Source organism: Anthonomus grandis, chromosome 17 (genome assembly GCF_022605725.1).
Source record: "Anthonomus grandis grandis chromosome 17, icAntGran1.3, whole genome shotgun sequence".
Taxonomy (NCBI): Eukaryota; Metazoa; Arthropoda; class Insecta; order Coleoptera; family Curculionidae; genus Anthonomus; species Anthonomus grandis.
The window spans coordinates 335,977-359,875 of record NC_065562.1 but is presented as its reverse complement, the minus strand read 5'-3'; the positions used below and the strand labels follow the sequence as shown (position 1 = coordinate 359,875).

Below are 23,899 nucleotides of genomic sequence, written 5' to 3'. Positions count from 1 at the left end.
ATAGAATTAATCAATAAAAACCCACCCTTATACAATGTACAGCTGCAATCTTATAAAGATAACGTTGTAAGGGACAATATTTGGGAGGAAATTGGACAAACACTGAATAAAACAAGTAAGTACCTCCTCATGTTTCTATATTTTTCTCGAAACTTTGGTGGTACATTAATATGTATAGTTCTTGTACGCAATTTTAAATACTACAATAAATTACTGTAGGAAAACACTAATTTCTTCTATTTATACTATTTTCTTGCCATGAAACTTGACCGGCTGGATGCAAGAAAAATGATTTTAATGAATCCCGAATTTGAAATGCCGCTTGGTTTGCAAAGCCACCAAACCGGGTTAATGGTATCATGTTGTCTGTAGGCCGGGATATCTTTGGGTCATCTTTATAATAAGGAATGTCATTTCGTTCTAAATAAGCATCTCGTAATAGATTATGCAGACAACAAGCGGTCAAAATTAAGTCATCAACTAATCTCTGGTCTGATTGATATCGGTGTGTAGAATATTCGAAATACCTGTGATAACAATGCAAATGAATTCTCTGTCACTCTCCTAGCACGGCATAGTCTGTAGTTGAAGATAGCTTTATCACGGTCCACTCTCGCATCATTTCTATAATATGGCTTCATCATATACGTGTCAAGGGCAAACGCTTCATCACCCACTAAAAAGTGTGGAAGTACAATATCTGTTCCTGGTAAATTTGCGGGCTTCGGGGCATTAAATTGATCCCGAGCAATTTTTTTTCCTATGCCTGATTTGTGGAAAATTCCGCTGTCTCCCTCTTTACCATAAGAGCCCACGTCAACTGCAATAAACTTGTAATTGGCGTCTACCACCGCTAAAAGCACAATCGAATAATATTCTTTATAATTAAAAAACAGAGAACCACTGTTATTAGGAGCCTTAACCCGCACATGTTTACCGTCGATAGCCCCGAAGCAATTGGGAAAATTCCATCGATTCCAAAAGTTATTTGCAACATTCTTCAAATTATTTTCTGTAGGTGTCGGTAATAAAAGTGGCACTAAATTCTTTCGTAGGCTTGCAAGTACGTCCTTGATTATTCTGCTAATATAACTTGCCGATATTCGATAAGTAAACTCCAATGAAGCATATGATTCTCCAGTGGCTATAAATCTGAAACAAATCTTGTTTGTTACAGGTAACGAATGCAAGAAAAGGTGGAAGTATATAAGAGATTCCTCCAATAGATGCAAACGTAAAAATAAATTGCCCACGGGATCTTCAACTTCTTCAAAAACCACAAAGTGGCTGTTGTTTGAGCGACTTCGCTTCCTGGATAAAATTCCTACAGAAAGGACCAGTATTGCGTCTGTCCAAGATGAAAACATTGAATCTGAAGAAAACAGTGAAGAAACAAACACGGCAACTGGTGGACTGACAATTGATACAGAAGAGAGAAGTGAAAGAAGAACGAATGAATTGGAAAATGAACTAGCAGGAATAGGCACAGCTGAGACAAGCAGATTGAGGACCAATAGAGACAAGGTAAGCGGTGAACGGACAAACAATGAAAGGGCAACCGGAACAGGAACACTCACAGCTGGAACGAGTGGATTAGGGAAAAAATGCAGAAAACGTCAACAGGAAAATAATAATGCATATGCACCTTTAATAGAGTATTGGAAAGAGAGAGACAAACTGAGACAAAATGAAATGAATGCCGTGATGGCACAGGAGCCACATCAGCCAGCTGCAGATGTAGATGGAATTAATTCATTTTGCTCTCATATCGGGTCAATTTTAAATAAATTAACACCTGAACTAAGAGTCGAGGCTAAAACTAAAGTTTCTAATTTAATGGCTGAGTATGAATTAAAGAACCTTAATCAAAATTCAAATCGAAGTAACATTTCTTTTACTTCACATTCGAATCAAAGCTATTCCATATCAGATAATACAACCAGCTCTACAATAAATCAGACGCCAAATTCTCCTAACAGTGTGTTCTCTCCAATTCTCGAGCCTACTAACTTAACTACCTCACTATCGGATCATGTGGCATCGGATGCTAGTGATTATCTAGGATCTACACAATATGATGATAATTATTTTCTTACCTCAATGTAAGGAAAAGTTTTTGAGCACTTGTAATCATTGTTGGTGGGCCATTTCGTTTTGGTCTGATGTCTTCATTTATTAAATTGAGTATGAAATTAAACTGTTTATGATTTAACCGGCAATATTTTCTGAATTTCTCTTCTTTGTAATTTAAGTGCCGTTTTATAAGTATTTGAAAGCACCCTTCTTCTTCTCGCGATGTAAAAATTGAGTCGATTTTCCTCTTTGCTTTTTTCGGAGGCATAGTTAATAACATAATAACTAAATCATCTTCTTCATCCTCCAATAACTGCTGAATAATTCTTTTTCTATTTGTAGTTAAAACACTCGACATACTTGAAACCCAACCACCTTTATACATTAGTTTATAATCTGCACTGAGTTTAGTATGGGTCGCGTAGCTTTGCCGCGTAGTTTCGTATGCTGTAGGTCGCCAAGCGACAGGCGACCATTGTCGCTTGGTCGCTAGGTCGCTGTCGCCGGTCGCCGTCGCTAAGAACCGAATGCTACCTATACGTGGAATTCCACCGTGTTACCACATCTTGTTTTAGTTTTAAATGTGGGAATACAATTTGTGATTCCATACTTTCTAATTTCACCAATGCACTGGAACTTTGTTTAAAATTTTGCACAATTTTTTTAACTTTATGGATTTCCTCTTGGAGTTCTATTATGGCATTCTGTAACACTAAATTAAGAGTATGTGCAAAACAAGGGAAGAAACGCCAGTTAGTAATCCTTATTGCAGCATTATATGATATAATGCAGGAAACTTTATTTGTAAGGCCCCATTCATGTACTTGAGACTTCAAAAAGTCTGCAAAGTTTATTGCCGTATGTTTTTCGTTGAACGGTATACATCCTAAAAGACAGGTACCAAGCTTATGTTTTCCTTCATGAGTTAAAAATAGGGTTAATTAGTTAGGGCAGTAGTGTAAAAAAGCGGGTGATGGTGACGTAGCACCGTGTATTTCTTATGGACTTCCGGTGGAGCTGAAAAGGGGGCGGAGCCTAATAGGTCACGTGACGCATGCGCGAAATGGAGCGTTCTGATTGGCTGAATGTAGTGGGTGGAGGGAGGGTGCGGGGGGGGGAGGTACTATGGTGGGTGGAGGGGGGTGCGGGGGGTACTATGTAGAAATGTAGAATGCTGATTGGCTGAATGTAGGATGTAGGATGTACAATGATTAGGTGGTATGATCCAGGAAGTGGCGACCTCTATGTGAGTTTACTAAAAATTGGTACCGAACAATAATTAATAATGCAGATTTCTGTTTTATTTAATTAAGTAAAAAAAAATTGTTAATTGTTTATGAGATTCGATCCTAGAGAGGTCCCTATGAATTATTAATTTTTTGTTCTAACTTCAATTTTGCAGCATAGCTGGTTTGCTCTAGCTGCTTTAATGCGGCATTTTTTTTTTTAAATGCGGGGAGAATTAGGCTAATGTTTTTTTTTTTTCAATATTGTTGGCATCTTGGTGCCGAGAGTAGGATTGAATGGGAAGGATTTTTTTTTTAAATTTTTAGGATGGGTAAAGGATGGGGAGAGATTGATGGGTGTGGGGTGTTGATAGAGTTTGGACTAGACTCTATCCCCCAAGAGTGCGCGATGTGCTCTAATCAAGTATGTTTTTATAAGAACCAGTTTTCCTTGTTGTCCAAGCCTGTCAAAATATAGACCTAGATATTTTATTTCTGTTTTCCACGGGATTGGGATATTGTTTATTTTTATATTTGTGACGTCTTTATTTCTTTTCGTGATATTAGGATGGCTTCTGTCTTGTTACGGTTTATTTTTATTTTCCATTTTTGTGCCCAGTTTAGTATTTTGTCAAGGTAGGATTGTAGGTTTTTTGTAATTGTTTTATAATTTTTTCCAGTAGTAAAGATGCATGTGTCGTCTGCGTAGAGAGCTAGTTCGGAGTGAGGGTTATTTTTAGGGATGTCTGCTTGATAGATATTGGAAATGATTGGTGATAATGGGGCGCCTTGTGGTACTCCTGCTTTTATTTGGGTGAATTCCCCTATTTTGTTGTCTATTTTGGTAGTAAAATACCTATTTGCCAGAAAGCTTTTTATAAGTTTTATCCATCCAGCAGACATTCTAAGGTTTATATTTTTTTTTTCATTTTATGAATTATTAAAAAAAAAAAAAAAAAAAACGCGACGCGAAAAGGAGAGCCCACCACCTCCCCCGGCGCTTTTACCTGGTCCGTTAAAAGCATCCGGGCCTCTCTGGCAGACGTTCCTTCGGGTTTCCGGGCCAGAGATCCGTCGGTCCTGAAGGGCCGGGCGGTCCTGGACCGTAGTCCTGGAGGGCCGGGCGGTCCTGGAGGGCCGGGCGGTCCTGGAGGGCCGGGCGGTCCTGGAGGGCCGTGCGGTCCTAAAGGTCCGTTGGTCCTGGAGGACCGCCGATCCTGGTGGACCTGGTAGTCCTGGAGGGCCGGGGTGGTCCTGTGGGGCCGGGTGGTCCTGGAGGGCTGTGTCCTGTATCCTGGAGTTCCGTCGGTCCTGAAGGTCCGTTGGCCCTGGAGGGCCGGCCGGTCCCGGACCGTAGTCCTGTGAGACCGTACAGTCCTAGAGGTCCGTTGGTCCTGAGGACCGCCGGGCCTGGAGGGCTGGGTAGTCCTGGAGGGCCGTGTGGTCCTGGAGGGCCGGGTGGCTCTGGTGGGCCCGTGGTCCTGGTGGGCCTGGTGGTGCCTGTCGGCCTGGGGGTGTCCTCTTCGGGATGGGTTCCTCAGCCTAGAGGAGTTGGGACTTAGGCCTCCGGTGGTTGCCTGCTCTTCTTGCTGGTGGGACGGGATCGTAGTCCAGGAGTTCCTCTAGTAGCGGGTGTCGTGCTGCCTTCACGAAGTCTCTCTGTGCCTTGTCCTTAAGGTGCTGTCTTAGTGTTGTCCACTGGAGGTCTCTGAAAATGATAGTATTACGCACATACCAGGGTACATTCGCTGCAGTCCTCAGTAGCCTGTTCTCGAATCGTTCCATCCTGAGCAGGTACGACTTAGCTGCGTATCCCCAGGCCAGGGAAGCGTAGGAGAGCTGGCTTCTAGCGATGGTCTTTATGAGCGTGAGCTTGGTGCTCAGACTCATGTTGCTTTTCCCGCACATGATGGGGTAGAGCTGGGCCATTGCTTGCCTAGCCTTGGTCAACGTTTCTGAGGTGTGCATCTTCCAGGACAGTCCTTTTTGTAGGGTTACGCCAAGGTACCGCGCTGAAGGACTCCACCGTACGTCTTCCTGCTCGATGGTGACGGGTCGAGGAGGCGGGCGCCTCCTTTTGGTGAAGAAGACGCCTTGAGTCTTCGTGGCGTTGATCTGGATCTTCCAGGTGATGCCCCAATCCACGATCCTGTCCATGGCCTCCTGCAGTAGCCCACGGATGGTTTCACCAGCGATGGCAGTGCAGACGACGGCAGTGTCGTCAGCATAGATCGCCAGTGCGGTCCGCGGGGTCCTGGGGATGTCATGGGTGAAAATGGAGTATAGGAGGGGCCCCAAGACTGACCCCTGGGGAACTCCCGCCTCCAACTCGTGGATCGCAGATCGGTCGTCACCGACCCTCACACGGAAAGATCTGGAAATAAGGTAACTTCGCATTAATTTACAGACCTTTGTGGAAAATCCCGCTTGGATCATCTTGTAGATGAGGCCATCCTGCCACATCCGATCGAATGCCCGAGACACATCCAGGAATATAGCTCCCGTGGATTGCCGTCGGTTGAATCCCCTGGCAACCGTTTCCACCAGTCGCAGGACTTGGAGTTCCGAGGAGTGTCCTCGACGGAATCCAAACTGCTCAGGCGGAGTGATGCCTAGGGCCTCCGTCTCTTCGCTCAGGATAGGCATGATGGCCCCCTCCATCACCTTGCTGACTGCTGGGAGGAGGCTGATTGGGCGGTAGTTCTGTGGGAACTTGCCGTCCTTCCCTGGCTTCTTGATCGTTACGATCTCAGAAGTCTTCCATCTACCAGGCCAATGTTCCAGCCGGTGGACCGCGTTTACGATCGCGGTGATGTAAGCGTGCCCTTTGGCTGGAAGCATCCTAAGCATCTGGTTGGTGACACCATCCGCGCCAGGCGCCTTCCTCTTCTTCAGTCGCTTGGTGATCCCGGCGATGTCCTGTGGGCTGACAGGAGCAGGAATCCTTTGGATGGTTTCCTGCTCGTCCAGTTCGTCGATGGCATTCGTCACTTCCTCCTCATGAGTGTCGTCCTCATCAGGGTGGTAGTTCAGACGGCCCTCTCTTACTATGGTGTCGGCCAGCGCCTCCGCCTTTTCATGGTCAGAGTACACCATTCCACGGGTCGAGTGGAGTGGCGGAATCCGAGCCTTGACTCGGCGAAGCGCCTTCTGCATACGCCAGGCAGTCTGATCCTTGCAGTTCAGGTCTGCAATCTTTGCGGCCCATTGTCCATCTCTGAACGTGCGAAGCTCGTCTCGGAGCCTGGTGCTGTGCTCGTTCAGGACTCTCTTGTCCCCGTCCGCACCGGTACGTGCGTAAATCCGGCGAAGTCTCCGGTTTTCTCTAATGAGAGCCTTGAGCTCATCGGTCGGTTCACCGTCCGAGCGAAGGTAATGGACAGTCCTGGACTCTGTGGCTTGTTCGTAAGCCATCAGTATGGTGTTTTCCAGGTCTCCGGTGGCCTCATCCAGTTCAGCCGACGTGGTGATTGTCTCTGGGATGTGTGCAATCACTTCGAAGATTTCCCTGAAACGAAACCAGTTAGTCTGTTTTCTAATGTACTCTCTATTTAATACTTCCCCGTGTCCTAGAGTTAACAGGACAGGATTGTGATCAGACGTTCCCTCCGTGAGTGTCTCGAGCGAACTCATGCCTAACACTTTTCATGATGGCGAAGTCCAGCACAGTAGGAGTACCATTTATCTGCAGGAGGTAGGTTGGGAGCTCCGGACCCACCGCCACAGCTCCATAGTCCTCGATAGCTGTGAGGAGACGCCGACCATCGGCGCTAGTCATGGCGCAATTTCACGCCCGGTGTTTACAGTTCCAGTCTCCTATAGCCACTCGAGGGTTCCTGCCGCTAAACAGGACCTCAAGGTCCTCCAGGTCGACCGGTAACTGGGGCGGCTTGTAGACCGAGGTGATCCAGATGGGGCCATGCACTGTGTTCACCTCCACAGTAATGGCGTCCATGTCGGTATCCTCTGCCCCACGAAGGTTGTGCCTCAGCCTGCTCGGACGAGCAGAGCGACACCACCACGCGGTGCCCTGTTGTCATACCTTTACATGGTATAACCTGGGAAGCTCATCCTGATGCGTTCTGTCATCTTGCATTCCTGAAGCGCAAGAACGTCTGGCCTCCTCTAGGAGCTCGATGATCTCCGGTTTCCTGTTGACGTTCCAGGAGATGATCCGCAGGGAGCTGGGCCGGTCCTGAGGGGTGCCTTTAGCACCTCAAGGCCGCCTTGACCTGCTTAACGATGACAGGTCCCAGGGCAGCTATGATGGCTTGTACCAGGTCATTGCTCACCGCTGGAGTCGTCTTCGGGGGCTGGCTGGAGGCGGCAGCCCTTGGGGCGGCTGCTCTGGAGGCGGCCTGGGGCTTCCTCTTCGGGAACTTGGGGCATCGTCTGTAACTTGCAGGGTGCCCTACCTGCTGGCAGTTGCAGCAGAAGGCGTTCTTGGGCTCTCCTGCTGCCGGCTTCTCCTTTGGGCAGTCCCTTGGCCTGTGCCCCCCTCCACAGGCTGGACAGCGAACTGGGTGATGACAGTTCGCCTGGGTATGCCCTGGTCTCTGGCACCTAAAACATTGGGAAGGCGCAGTGCTGCTCTTCTGTTGCTCAACACTTACCACTAAGTCGAAGAGCCTAGTGATGTTGAAGACCTCTGGTTTGTCGGTCTTGACCAGGAAGAGAGGCATGGGTGCCTTGGTCCTCCTGTTTGACATCTGCTTGACCTCCCCTTGGATACCAAACAGCTCGTTTAGTTCCTCCCGGATGTCCTCAGGTCTGGAATTCAGTGGTAGTCCTCTGATGACTGCGTGGAGCTTTCTTTCCGCACCTAGGGTGGAGGTGTGGAAGCTCCTTTTGTCCTCCTCTAGTTGCCTAGTGAAACGCCTGAACTCGTCCCGGGGTGTTCACCACGATCCTGGTCGAGTTGAGGGTGACCTTGGCAGTCTTCTCGCTGATGTTGCTAGATTTCAGCTTCCTCCGAACCTCTATCCAGTCGTCAGACCCCTCGAGGATGATTGGGGGGATTTTAGACTTCACCTTCTCTGCGTAGGACTGAGCAGCCTTCGCAGCAGGGGTGATGGGGGCATCTCTCACCCCCGCACCCAGCGGGGGTGGCAGGGGTCTGCAAACACTATTATTTTGGGTATTTTCACTTACCTTAGGGTCTTCTTTTTCGATGGCTGGCCTCTTGGTGGTCTTCTTGGCACAGAAAGGTGCCTGGCTGGTGCTGGGGCCGTCGTGCTCCATGTCACTCTCGCTTTCACTGGAGGCTTCGCTGGAAGAAGATGAAAACACCTTCCTCTTTGTTGGTGGGGCGGCGTTGGAGGCGGCGGCTGCAGCATACGAAGGTGGCTGCACCTTTGCAGCGGGTCCCTGTCTGCTGTCTGCCTCCTCCCTGGCCCTCAGCTTCCTCTCTTCAGGAACTCAATTTCCACCTTAAAGGTTTCAATCACCTTTAAAAGGTGATTTTCCCCTGTAACGGACTTCTTCTTCATCGACGTTGATGTCCGCGAAACGAGCTTCAGCTTTCTTGAAACCATACTCCTCCTTTATGGTCTGGTATTCGCAATCGTTAACTTTGGCGCCAAAACACACGTGGTGATTTTCCGCTTTACGTCTACGAATTTAAAAGTCTAAGCTCTTGCTCTTACGAGTGTCGCCTCGACTATGTGAATTATTAAAAGTTAAGGTACCCGCATTGTCTTGGTTGTACAATGATTAGGTGGTATGATCCAGGAAGTGGCGAGCTCTATGTGTGTTTAGTAAAAATTGGTACCTAACAATAATTAATATTAATAGTGCAGATTTCTGTTTTATTTAATTAAATTAAAAAATAAAAAGTCTTAAATGTTTATGGGATTCGATCCTAGAGAGGTACCTATGAATTATTAAAAGTTAAGGTACCCGTATTGTCTTAAGGTAAAAACATAGTGGAGCGGCGAGTCAAGAGTCAAGCGGCGCGTTTTTGATTCAAGATGCAAGCGTCGCTTTCACATGTACATAGTAGAGCGGCGAGAACTGCTGCGAAGAGAGCTTCATGTCATGAATTCAGTCAGCAAAATGCTGTCTGACAGTGAAGATGATTACTTGTTGGAAAATAGTGCTCTTTAAGTGTTATGTCTTAAAGCTGTTAGAAGTTATGCTGTTCATCCATTGAACCAAGAACGTCATACATTAGGCGAATACCATAACCTATTTCCACAAGTAAAGGAGTACCCTGATCGGTTTTTTCAATACACCAGGATGGAGCACAGTACCTTTGTGTATATTTTAGATCTCATACAACCTGAAATCGTAACAAAATTCACCAATTTCGTCAAGCAGCCTATTGAACCTGAGGAGAAGCTGGTTATAACATTGAGGTAAGAAACTGACTAGATAATAAAAAATTGTAACACATTTTAATGGCTAATATTGAAATAAATATGGGTTACGCAGTACAAAAGATAAAACTAGAGATTGTTTTATAAAAACTTAAGTTCTATCATATGAGTAGTCATAACCACGAGACCACTGATCCAGATCTAGGATGTTATTGTCCTGAGGTGTTGGACTTCTGGAAGGTGGAAGAGAAATGCCTGTAGACACAAATGATTGACGAGTGGAAACACAACTACTCGTAGACGGTCTAGAAACGTCGTTTTTGTACGCATATTTCAGCACTAAATTTTGAACATCATTTCGAAAAAAAAGTTTATCGGCTCCATTGATTTTTTGTATGTGAGGCAAAAGACTTTGAAAAAACAGCATGTCATCATCTGGCTTTTCTTCTGCTCGTCTTGTCCGCTTTTCTTCTAACATCGCCATCTTCTTTTCTTCGATCTGTATCAATTTCTTTAAGTCCTGACTTTGTGCCCTCCTCTTATTGAAATTGTTTGGGTGGACAAGACCTTCCTTTGTAATTTTGTCTGTGGAAGTTGATAAACCTGTGACACTGACATTGCCACCGACGCTTCCCTCATTACTTTTATTTAGATCTTCTGTCACGTTTTCTTCCACAACATTCTCGTCGTTACCAGTTGGCTCTTCAAGAAATGTTTTTTCAGTCTGCTCCTGCCCACTTTCACAGTTTCTCTTTATATTTCCAGATGTAGGCCTAGTCTTGAATTGAGACCTCATAAAGTCTAACAACAAAAAATATGGCCAATTAGATTTATACACAGAATCAGAGCTGGATCCCGATCTTTCCTCTTGCATTTTTCTTACTTCCTTCCTGTAATAGTCCTGGAGCGATTTCCATTTGCTTTGAGCTTCTTTAACTGAAAGAAGAGAAACTAAGAATTAAATTTAAACATGATATTAAATATTACTGAAAATTACATAATATGATATTTTATTGCAGATACTTGGCAACTGGTTCTTCATTCAAAAGTTTATCATTCTCATTTCGTGTTGGAGCTTCTACAGTTAGGAGGATAGTGAAAGAAACCGTTAATGTTCTATGGAATGTTTTGCAACCCCTACATATGCAACATCCTTCAAAAGAAATCTTTGCTCAGACAAGCAAGGAATTCAGTCACTTGTGGAATTTTCCAAATTGCATGGGATGCATCGATGGAAAGCATGTAAGAATTTCGTGCCCACCACATTCAGGCACGATGTTTTACAATTACAAAAAGTTCTACTCCATTGTTTTGCTAGGAGTTTGTGATGCAAAATATAGATTTCTTGTAATAGATGTTGGTGGGCTTGGCAAGCAAAGTGATGGAGCCACTTTTGCTTCCTGTGACTGAAGTTGATATTCCGGATGATGCTTGTTTGCCTGGAACTAATTTTACGACGCCATTGGTATTTCTCGCAGATGAAGCCTTTCCCTTATCTGTGCGTGTTCTGACACCTCACAACGTAGAGAATCTCAATGATGAAAAAATGGTCTTCAATAAAAGGCTCTCTAGGGCTCGAAAAAGTATAGAGTGTACGTTTGGAATCAACGTACAACATAAATGGAGACTTTTGTCTAAAAGTATTGAAACTGATCATCAAACTGTAGACATAATAGTAAAATGTATGTGTGTTCTTCAAAACACTATCATAGATAAGGATTTGAGAGGCATTTAACAGAGGTTCAAACAGTTGAACCCAAGAACATTGAAGTACCAATAGGACGACGTCGAAGAGGACGCCAATCAAGTGATGCTCTTTTGGTGCGGGACACATTCACACGATATTTTAATGAGAATATGATTCATTTCTCAAGAGACTAAAGAAACATTCGTTAAAAAAACGGTTCGTTGTGTAAACAATCAGAAAAACGTTTTTGGAAAACCTATAAAACAAATCTAAACATTTTTTCTTTTGTAAAGTTACCTTTAGGTCAACAATTTATTTTATTTTTTGTATATAAATAATAAATATTTAGAAGTATTACATTAGTAGAAAATTGTTTATTGCCCTACCTAGTATACACAAACGTACCTGTACAATTATTTTCTTCACCTACTTCTTTCCATAGTTTGTCCAATGTATAACGATTGTGATGGTCATTCAGCTGCTGATTCCATATAGGTTCTCGATTCCGTATTGACAGAATAAACACCTCCACGTTCATGTTGTTTAAACTATTATAAAAACCAGAACAAAAAACAACAAACACGCCGTACCACCTGCAATGAAAGCCCCAAATCGACTGGAGCAGCGCTTCAAAGAAATCGTTGGTGATTTCACGAGCGATGAGCCAAGATTCATGTCGATGCATGCAGCACGGCTCGCCGCCTCACTATGTGCGCATCAACTTGATTGTATGGAAGATTTTAAAACGCGCCGCTTGACTCTTGACTCGCCGCTCCACTATGTTTCTACCCTTAACCACCACTAACACTAGATCACAGAAGCTTGATAAGAAAATTCAAATGTCTTATGTATATCATAACAAAATAGGTTTTCTTTAAAAATTTTTTTAACTCCTAACTATTTTATCAAAACTCTTTTAGCGAAAATGTGGCAAAGCCACTGTTTTTGCTATTTGCGCACATGTTTCTCCAATACTAAGATCGAAAAAACCCATTATGGTCTAATGCGCACTGACACAAAGACCGTAATTACAATTTAACAAAAAAAAAAAAATATATCCCCTGCGAGTCTCCGACACACACCGGAAACAACAACGAGACTGATAAGGTAAAAATGATCTCTGCGTTGATTGAGAAATTGGGAAGATACGTAAATGCCCTGCATTAAGCGACCCGGAGACGGTCAATCATATTGTCAATAAAATTGATGATTGCACTTGCAATTGCGATTGATGGACGTTCAATGAACACGCCAATACTTCCTCAATTGCTCAGTGAATTTGTGGCAGTCGCAAGGAGTGGAGTCGTTTATTGAATATTTGTAGACTAGTATGATGTCAAGTACAGATTTGGGCTTTTTGGCATTAACTCTGGCTGTCTGCAGGAAAAAAATAGTCAAGACAAAAGAAAAGAGGAGGAGACGCTGGTCCAAAGAGTGGTTTAAACTGAGAAGCCGCTTTACCCATGAACACTTTCTGCAAATTCTGCGAACTACTGAACCAAATGATTACAAGAATTTTCTCCGAATGGATGAAAACAGTTTTGATAAATTATTAGCCTTAATTCGGCCAGACATCGGAAAACAAGACACTGTAATGCGTCGTGCAATTCCTGCTAGTCACAGACTTTCTGTAACATTACGATACCTAGCTTCTGGCATGGATTTGGAGGATTTGAAGTTTACCTGTGCTATTGCTCCTCGAACGTTGGGGATAATTATAATGGAAACATGCGAGGCTATAATCAAGAAATTAAGAGATTATATACAGGTAAGTTTATATAATATATAGGTAAGGTTTATTAAACGTAAAACGATTAATTAAATAAATAAATAATGTCTTTATTAAGAAAAATTACATGGAAGAGATTAATCTTAAAAGGTGAATTTTAGCTTGTTCCGTTTCACTGGACAGCTACTCGCAATTAGCCCTAAATTCATTAAATCCACTAAATATCAAAAAAGAAAAAAAAATCACTAATTATAAAGAATTAAATGTCATCAAGTAGCTTGCTGCAGTTTGATCTTCAGTGTTTTCAGTAGCATCAGTAGGATCGGCACTGGCGGTGTTGGAAACTGGTGGCTGATTAATCACTCGGGTGTATGCTTCACTGCCTGAGTATTGTTCTTGTAGTTGTTTGTGATTGAAAGAATCTTGATAGTTTTGTTGTTGTGAGCAATACGGTTGTTGCTGTGGTTGATAGTTTCGTTGTTCTATTTGAGAAGAGTGTGATAAGAATGCTGAATGTGAGACATTTTGGAAAGGGCGTTCAGGTATAATGGACAATGAGCTCGGTGCAGGCGATCTTGAATACGAACGTGACGGGGTTTGCGATGATGGTAAAAAACGCACTCCGTTCCTTGTTAACGTGCCCAGTTCACCTTCAAAGAGGGTATCATTAATTATTTTCTCCGCATACCGTCGCTGGTCTGCGGCTAATCGGTTCAATTTCATAGCCCATCCCTTAGCTATTATCTCCGATTCAGTGTCTGTTGGCCTTTTAAAATATGCTGTAGCTAACCCTACGAGTTCATCCGTTGATGAATCAGGTGGTGGTTTTCTTTTCCTAGAGGGTACTGTCTTGACAGTCTTGACATCAGGTGCCGTCTGGGGCTCTTGGGAGTCATCAGATAACGGTTGCTGGAAAGAAAAAAAATACTATAAAAATTTAAGTGAAATTATGTATAACAATAGGTATGTTTTTTGTTTCAGATCCCAAAAAATGCAAAAGAATGGGAAGAGGTGGCGCAAGAGTTTGAAGAAAGGTGGAATTTCTATAACTGTATCGGAAGCGCCGATGGCAAACATGTAACCATACAAAAGCCCTCTAACTCAGGTTCTTACTTTTATAACTATAAAGGAACTTTTAGCATTGTGCATATGGCTATTGTGAATGCAAATTATCAATTCATCATGATTGATGTTGGCGCCAATGGACGAGTATCGGATGGAGGCGTTCTGAAAAATACAGAATTTTGGAACAAAATGTCTCAAAACCAACTAAATATTCCTGCTCCATGCAATTTACCAGGAACAGATAAGAAGTATCCTTATGTGTTCATTGGTGATGAAGCTTTCCAGCTAATGCCAAATTTTATGAAGCCCTACAATAGATCTTACTTGACAAAAGAAAAACGCATTTTTAACTATCGATTATCCCGTGCGCGTAGAATCGTTGAAAACGTATTTGGTATGTTAACATCAAGGTTTAAGATTTTTCAAAAATGCATCAAATTTGCACCAGATAAGGCTCGCAAAATAGTAATGGCTTGTTGTTACTTACACAACTACTTGTCAAGTGAAAATAATAAAAGTTACATTCAGCACATGATGTTGACTATGAAAATACAGCGTCTGGAACAATTGAAGAAGGTTCATGGAGACATGGAGCACAACTGTTGACAGATCTTCAAAGAATGAGGGGTAATTCAGCGGTCGAGGCAAAGAACGCAAGGGATAGTTTTTGCGATTATTTCAATACTTTCGGTTCAGTACCATGGCAAGAAAATTGCTTAAAATTGTAAATGAAACATAAAAATCAAAAATAAGATAACCTGACCTTCCTAATATAGTAAAATAAATACATAAATACATATTGTAATTTAATAGAATCGTTTTTTACTCACCTCTGAACTTTCTGTATCAGCTACTTCTACTTGATCTTTGATAAAAAATAGCTCCTTATAATACCATAACGTCGGCTCCGGAATGTCATCTCTCGATGCACCTGAACGCTTTTTTTGCTCTATTTTCTGGTACTCTTTATTGAAATTGGTTCGAAGAATATTAATTTTTTTTTTCAAATTATCCTCCGTATAATTCGGTTTATAGTGTTTTAAAGCGCAAAGGATTGTTTGCAACGCAATACTTTTTTTATTTTTGTTCATATAATCGTTTGATTTTACTCTCCATAACACTGGATGGTCACGATACAGCGCGATTAACATCAAAACAAAATCCTTCTCCCATGTTTTCGCTTTCCATCACACTTTCCATGGAGCTCGGCGACGTATACATCATCGCAGCCGCTAATTAACTGACCGAACGATTGTCAATTACTCGAGTACACGATCAATTGGGATGCGTCAATCGGTTCTGTCAATGTGCTTCAATCAAATTTCCAATCAATCTCGGTCAATCGCCGTCAATCGATTGACAATCTCATCAATCGCTTCCGACACGATCAATTAGACGCATCAATAGTACCATTGTCAATTTTATTAACAATATTATTGACCGTCTCCGGGCCGCTTTAAACCGTGCCCGTCTCTAGTGATGGCCGGGGACGCGCGGAACGAGAGGGACTTGCTGCTTTTGAGCGACGCTTAGCGGCCAAGCGCGGCAATTCTCATTTTGATTCAGTTTCAGCTGAAAGAAAACCGATATCGGGCACCCAGGGGAGTTTTAGCAAATGCAAAAGTAGCTTGGCCTCTGACCTTGATGTGCACAATGGTTTGTACCATACAAATACCGTATCTTTAATAATTTTATTCGCGCATCTCAGAGGCCAAGCTACTTTGGCCGAGTTGTTGTACATAATATAGTTTTTACGATTGACACAATAATATACAAATTTGTGTATTTTAAGTCGCACAATGTGATATTATTATTATTATTATTATTACGTTTTAAAATTTGCTTATTTAGCCAAAGTCTTCAGTAATCTTAGAAAATATTAGCTCATCAGGTATCATCTTGAGCAAATGGTAGGTGTAAATTACATTAATATGAACTCTTTTATAAATAAATCTAATTTTTTTTGTAACAAAAATTATTATTTTATAACTTGAAGTAGAGACTCATTTAAACAACCTTATCCCACAGTTGATTTAGTTTCACGTAGTGTTTATTGTAATAAAATACTTTAATTGTTTAAATGCGAGTGTTTTATAGACTGAATATGAGTTTAAAGTCTATTTGAATAATATTTGAGCTTGGATTGTGAAATACATTCAAATATCGTCGTATGCAAACCAAGTCAAAAATCGCATAACAATTAACGATCCAGATATTTAATTTTTGAAATACGAATCGTTAATTTTTATACAATTTTGACTTAGTTCTATACGAACGAAATTTGAGAGGAGTCGAAAATCCAAGCCCTGAGCTGAAGGACAGGAGTTTTTAATCAAATAAAACAAAAATATATAAGGTTATCTTTTTTATTAACCTCTTTTTTTACAAACATAACATTATTTTTTGGTGTAATAACACAGGCTATGATAAATGTAATGGTCCTATCGGATCTCGAAAACTGTAACAAATATAGCTTTTTAACAAAAATAGCATATAATTTAACTGACCTGCAAAGATTTGTTTCAAGGAGTCCAACCCCCAGGACACCAGCAAATTATTCATATTAGGTATTATATAAAAAATAATGTACTCACAGAATAAAATAATTATGTACTGACACAGGAATCGATACAAACAAGCATTGAAACCTAAACCGAAGCCTGTTGTTCCACGCCGGCATTGCCGAATACCAAAATGAAAGTGGGGCGTTTTTAATTTTAGCTATGGTTAAATTGAATATGGGTAACATTGAAATAATGGTAACGATATTGCGGCGATCACAGTATTGTTTAAGGCGAAGAGAACATTGACATTCACCCTACGACACTTTTAATTTCCCAAAACCAGTTTCATCAAAAATTTCATCAAGCAATTTCGTCAAAAAGCAGAGCGCAAACTCGTTCTGATTTACTCATTGTTTTAGCTTTTAAAGCTAATTTTTTTGTCAACGTATTTTCTAACCCAGTTTTTAGATTTATAACTTTTAACCATGACTGTATTGTTCTTACAGCTGGAAGACAAAATAATAAATTATTTCTAAGAAATTTATAACATCCCGGGGATTTATAATATAAAGACAGAGCAAACTGCTTTTCATCTGTTTTCCAACAGTTTCTTTTACGCGATGGCAACTGCATGTTGATGAAAGTTTTGGCACTGTGACTTTTAGTTTTAAAAAGGTTAATCAAACATTCTTGATTTGCATTTTAAGCGAATATTTCTCATTTTATGATTACGGAGTTTTTTCTTACAATTATCTAACCTAACTGTTAAGCTACTGCATTTCCATTTCACTTGCGACTTGGTAGATGCTAGGTAGGTTCCTGTATCGCCAAACATTACCAGATTAGACTCAGCAGTTAATTTTTTTTTTAAATCGTCAGGACACGAGGGAGGAATGTATTGCAAATACTGAAGATCTTCTGAACCGGAACTTTCTTCAACTTCTCTAGTTCTTCTTCTGGAGAAGTTCTCAGCTGGTTATTTAAAAACCAACATAGAGTATGTATAGAAGCCACCCTGCATGATTTTTTTGAAATATACATATCAGGATGTTTTAGAGTTGTGCGGTTACAAAACTCTAGGGCAGATTCCGCTCAGCAAAATATGGAAAAAGTTCATAGAGTAGGTATATAAACATAGGTCCAAAAATGCTTTGTTTGTAAAGTTCCAGGAAGCACATTTAGACCCACATTTACATGGACTCTTTTCCATATTTTTTTAAGCATAATCTCCCCTAAAGTTTTGATTTTGTCCTCGCAATACTCGCAATTGTAAAACACTTGTTTATATTGTGGAACACGATTGTTGTTTTTGTAATAAAACCGTCTTTATTATTTTTTTTTTCATAAAAAAAAGTTTGATAATTCAAAATTATCTACTTATTACCTACTATTAATCCTATTATTTTGTTATTTTATTAATGTTATTTTTTATTTAATGTTATTTTAATTTAAAATACTAGGTCGAAAATTAAATAGCTATAAAATGTAAATACTGCGTAGGTACTTTTTTATTTACATAAAACAAATCTGTATCTTAATTATTTTTTTTAAAATTTAAACTATTTAATATTTTCTATAATATAAATATTATTTAAACTTACGTTGACCGGCGGCGTTTGATAACACAACTTCTATTTCGTTGTTATAGGCTCTTGAACAGCTTTTTCTGCAGGGTATTGCGGGGTATTTTCATCAGGTAAATCTGGAATATAAAAATGTAGGTACATAATAATAATAGATATATTAGGTATATTATTAAAATAGTTTTAATGAAATTTCGCATGCAATTCTGATTATAATACAAAGGAAGTTTTTTTTTAAATATTTTAATTTAAATGTACCTACAAGAGACAACAGAAACACCAGCTAAAATGCTACACAAATTTACATATACATACTTACATATATAAAAAAAAATCGAGCTTAGAGTGATGAATAAGTTGAATATACAGTTATCAGTTATGTTACCTTAAGTCATTAAGCACTTAATTTGACAGGATTAATATCAAAATTAAGCCTATTTTTTTTCTAAAGCTGTAGCATTTTAGATGAGGTTTCTGTATATTTAAATTAGGTACAATATTTTAAAAACGGTGCATTATATCAGATTTTCGCAAGTACAACTTTTTTTTCAAAATCAAATGAAGAATATGTACATAATATATTAGAGCTGACTTTTTATACAAAAATGGAAATTTATTAAAATTTTATTAAAATCGATTTGGCAGTTTTAAAGTTATGATAAATAAATAAAAAAAAGCTTTTATATTATAAATATTAAAAAAATTTAAAATAAAAGCTTTTTTTTAAATTTTTAAATAAACCATTTTTTTTTCTACTTTTACTCCCTGTATCTTTGTGATTATGTTATTAAATATTTTTGAGAAAAATTTTATCATGAAACTTTCAATTTTATTTATCTATCCACATATTGAAATTAATGACGTTTGAACCTAACCACCCAGTATACCTATGTAAATGTACATAACGGTACTATGTAAGGACCTATGCATAGGTAATATAAATGCTAGGTATAATAATTTTTACCTATATTATTAAATTTATTAACCCTTTAAAAAAAAAAGCTCATACTTGCTACATACTGACATACTAGTAGGTTGTAAGTATAGTAAGGAGCAGCCATTTTCTGTAGCAACGATCTTCCACCGCTAACATAAATTTGATCATTGACAAAATGTTTTTCACAAATAAGTCTATCTTTAAGATCTCCTTCATCCATTAAAAAAATTTTCTGGTTGCCACAGTTTTGCACCCACTGCGCTAGTATTTCCGGCCTTGCTAAAGGAAATTTAAAAAAATTTACCGTGTTATTGTTTTTCTTGCGAATGCTACTGCATGCACGGTACACGCAAGCATTCATTTTGATGCTCGACATAACAAAATTTAATTAAAATATTAAAAAAAAACACACAAAACACTTAATATAAAATAGCAAAAAAACGCTGTGCAAAAACTCCTTCCAATGTGTTCAGTACCGATAATACGGCTCCACTGATGTTTTTAATAATATTAGCAATCTCGCGCTCCCGCGCTAGTAGAGCCATCTATCCGCGGTATACTTTTAGTGGCACGTTTTCGCCCGTAATACCGCGCATCTTCCCAATTTCTTAATCAACGATCTGTGTGTGTTATACTTTTAATTTGTTCAATAAAATATGTAATTTTTTTTTTGATAATATTAAATAACAATAATAGTTTAATCATTTTCATTTCTTTTTTTCTTATCCTAAATTTTGTGTGTATGTGTGTGTCTGATAGAATTTCTTTATTTATAAATAACATTAGAACACAGGTATCACAATTTATTTTATAGCTATGTTGCGGACCATCGATAACATCAAAATCAGAAGTTTCAGGATTACTATTATTTTCAGGTGTAGAGTGCCCCCAACAGGGCTCTAGCAGTTTTTCAAAGCAAGTCCTTAGACATTCGTACAGGAGCTTCTTTTAATAACATTTTAACAAATGTTTTCCTAAAGGTCGCTCGGTCCTGGATATCTTTCAATAAATTTCTTATTTTGCAAATGTCTCTCCTTGTCGGTTTCATTATAATTTTTGTTTTTTTCTAATAGAAGATTTGAAAGTATTGTTTGGTAATCTGAATAAATGCTTTTACAAATAAGAACGAAGAAATGCTACTTATATAGTAAAGTAATACTACAGGTATCATCTGATTAGTAGTGGTGGTGGTGGGGGTATTACTAGTCTTGTTGGTTTGAATTAGACAACTAGTAGATACATTTTTTTGACATATAGTTAAGAATGTCCAATTAGTATCACCATATGTGCGATTTATAAATATAAATCTTAGTTTATATTCAGATGCGTTTTTAGGTAGTGCAATAGAGAAAGATGGAGGATCTCTTATTGGTTGCAATTTATTCCAACCATAAGGCCAATAATTATCAAATGTATTATTAAAACAAATGTAAACTTCATTAACGTTGTTCGAACGACTAATAAAAAGTGTGTTATTAATCAGAGCTGTGAGAAATAAAAAATGCGGTCCTAATAAAGCCATATTATCTATAATTATAGGTGTTGATGGTGCAAAAGAAAGGACTAAACTAAAATAAAAAACATTAAAATATATCTTTATAATATATTTTTATTAATACGGTAATAATTCACATAAGTAATAATATAAAAATTTTGCGTTATTTTTACTGCACATACAATATATTAAATTGTGTGAAAAACAAGCGGGGCGTCCCTTACAAAAAGGCGGTGTTCTCTGCTCTACATTTAGGATCTCCACACGTGGAAAGTCGTTTAAAAGGTTTTTCAAGAAATCATATTTTTGATGACCTCTAACATAGATTCTGTTTACTGTCTTTGGCTTACGTCAAAATTCCTAATGAGTTCTACTATAGCAGTCTTCACATCAGACAGGCTACTGATTCCAGTATAATAATTAATGCCATGATGATATTTTTGTAAATAATTTACCTGCTTTTTTTCTTCAATGCTTAATTCGCTATGCATTCTTGCAGGTCTCATTACAAAGTGTTCACATCGATTTTTTTCATATATAGTTATTTCTTTTGGCACAATAAGTCCAGTTTCGTCTACATTTTGGTAAAGACCTTGAACGTCGATAGTAATAAATCTCATAATTTTTTTTTTGGGTGGGTTCTAACTCGACAATATTCTAGAGAGAACTGAATACGAGTCGACGAAATGTTAAATTTTATATTAGTTCACTAATTAAAGTAGTAAGAGGATTATATTCAATAATTTTTTCATTAATTATTATACAATAACATCGAGTATCTTCGTCAAAATTCGAGCTCGCCTCAAATTCTAATTTCACATCGACTGTAGATAATTTTACATCTTCTTGCCGGGAACAGTCAATAACAAAAATAGGAAATTTTAAAAAGTGGGTATAATTAAAAATGGGGAAGCTTATATTCCTTCCAGTGGCGGCTTTTGGGGTAGAGCCACAGTGCCATGGCTCTACCTAATAAACGCTGAAAATAAAAAAAAATAAGTTATTTTTTAAATTTTACTTCAGTCCAAAAAAATATCTGTATGTTAATATTTAATACCAATTATTAAATTAAAATACTGGAACGCAGCCAGTGCAAGATTCCGCAAATTTCGCTAATGCGAAATCGAAGACGTAGTTGTCGCGCCAGGCCCCGTATCGATGCGTGTTAAGGGCCCTACACACACACAGTTTGACTCGAAGGCCGGCCTGCGCAGGTTTGCACACGAGCAGGTTCGAATTGGCCACACATTGTCACAGAATAAAAGAATTTCATTCAGTTTAGTTCTGTGAATCTGTGCTTCTGGTTCGGTTGTTTGTCTATGTATATTAACATTTTTTGACACTATGTCGGTAACTAGTGACGACTTGTGCCTAATGGCTGTTATAAGTATTATTTGCGTGAAAAAGAATAAAAAAAAAGATCAAGTTCTAAAGAAGAAGACTATTCGTTCTAAATGGGTTAAGTCTTGGCTAATGAAACGGTCAAATTATTCTCACATCAATTTACTTGAAGAATTACGACTTAGCCCTGATGACTTCCGAAATTATTTGCATATGGATGAAGATACCTATGTAGAACTACTAACTATGGTAACGCCTTTAATTAAAAAACAAGATTCTCGTATGAGAAAATTCATCAGCCCTCATGAAAGACTTTCTGCGACTTTAAGGTTTTTGGCCACTGGACGAAGCTTTGAAGATCTAAAATATACGGCGCTTATATCACCTCAAGCTTTGGGAAAAATTATCCCGGAAACGTGTAAAGCCATTTGTAAAGTCCTGCATATACAGTACATAAAGGTAATAAATAATTCTTGTAAAATAAAAATTGTTATATTACTTAATTTTGTTTTAGTTTCCAAATTCAGAAAAGGAATGGTTGGCAATTGCTGATGAGTTTTTTACTAAATGGAATTTTCCTTGCTGTCTAGGAGCTGTCGATGGCAAGCACGTTAAGATAAATTGCCCACCAAAAAGTGGTTCATTCTTTTATAATTATAAAGGATATTTCAGTATAGTGTTAATGGCAATTGTTAATGCTAATTATGAATTCATACTTGTTGATATTGGGACAAATGGGCGCGTGTCAGTTGGAGAAGTTATTGAAAGTACTAGGTTTTATGAAAAATTAAAAACTAATGCCTTAAAAATACCTTCACCCATTAAATCTTTTAATAATTCCGAAGAGCTACCTTTTGTGTTTATTGGCGACGAAGCTTTTGCTCTTCTACCTAATTTTATGAAGCCTTTTAACATTAAAGTTCTAGATAATGAGAAAAAAGTATTCAACTACCGTTTGTCTAGGGCACGAAATGTCGTTGAAAACGCTTTCGGAATATTAGCAAGCCGTTTTCGTAACTACATAACATAGAAGCAGCTGTTCTTGCAACCGTCTCTTTGCATAATTTTTTACGAATAAAGCTAAAAGATCGATACGTGTGCCGAGATGTTAATAGCCTTGATGATGCAATACAAAATGAAAAAGAAAGAGTAGATGCATTCGGCAATTTGCAACGTGGGCCTAATCGAAATGCATGTGAAGAAGCAAAATCAATTCTTGAAAAGTTTTGTTCATATTTTAACAAAGAAGGTCAAGTAACTTGGCAACAAAATCGTATATCCTAGAAAAGATTATTAGATGTTAACGTAGTTAACTTTGTGAACTATTTATATTTTATCAAAATACATAGCAACAAAATAAACTACATAAGTTTACAAAAAATTAAACGTCTTTTCTTTTTAACATAACAAAACTAAGTACCTTGAACACAAACCCGCACAAACCATAACTTCTGTTTTCTTACATCCTAATTATTATAAGGAAATTGTGAGTAATAATCACGAACATTTTGACTTTGATTCATATTTTGAAGATTGGTTAATTCCTGTGAATCATGCAGCGAACTTTGCTGCTGCAGGTTATGTGTATAAAGTGGACCTGAGGGTAGCTGAGTATTGTATAAGGCAATAGATTGCCTATTTTCAGGTGAAATATTCAGACAAGATTCTCTTCTTAGTGTGCCTAATTGGGCTTCAAACAAAACCTCATTAATAAGTTTCGGCATAAATTTTCATTGTGGACCCAATCCTCCGCAGTTTTTCAGCAACGTTTTTTCCTATGATATCAAATTCATCCTCATTCCTCGAAGATTGCAGTCTTTCACCCACCATAGCTAGAATTTCATCACTTTTGTCCTCATTGCAACTTTTTTTATGTAGCTTTCGCTTATTTTTTGTAGACACACTAGAACCGCTTGCTTCAGAAAATGATGGAGTCAGTGGG

The 23,899-nt window shown here is 39.0% G+C and overlaps 1 protein-coding gene across 1 annotated transcript; it reads left to right on the top strand.

Annotated features, from left to right (window-relative positions):
* The first annotated feature begins 21,813 nt into the window (after positions 1–21,813).
* LOC126746424 (putative nuclease HARBI1) lies at positions 21,814–23,257 on the top strand. The gene is made up of 2 exons (XM_050454684.1): positions 21,814–22,416; positions 22,472–23,257. Exons 1-2 carry the CDS (start codon positions 21,961–21,963, stop codon positions 22,985–22,987), a joined length of 972 nt encoding a protein of 323 aa, XP_050310641.1. The 5' UTR covers positions 21,814–21,960; the 3' UTR covers positions 22,988–23,257.
* Positions 23,258–23,899: the final 642 nt, after the last annotated feature.

Bases quoted from the DNA above. Each gene is read 5' to 3' on its own strand.
- LOC126746424 (XM_050454684.1), top strand. From the start codon at position 21,961: ATGTCGGTAACTAGTGACGACTTGTGCCTAATGGCTGTTATAAGTATT. The intron at 22,417-22,471 runs GTAATAAATAAT...ATTTTGTTTTAG, and splicing joins TGCATATACAGTACATAAAG to TTTCCAAATTCAGAAAAGGA.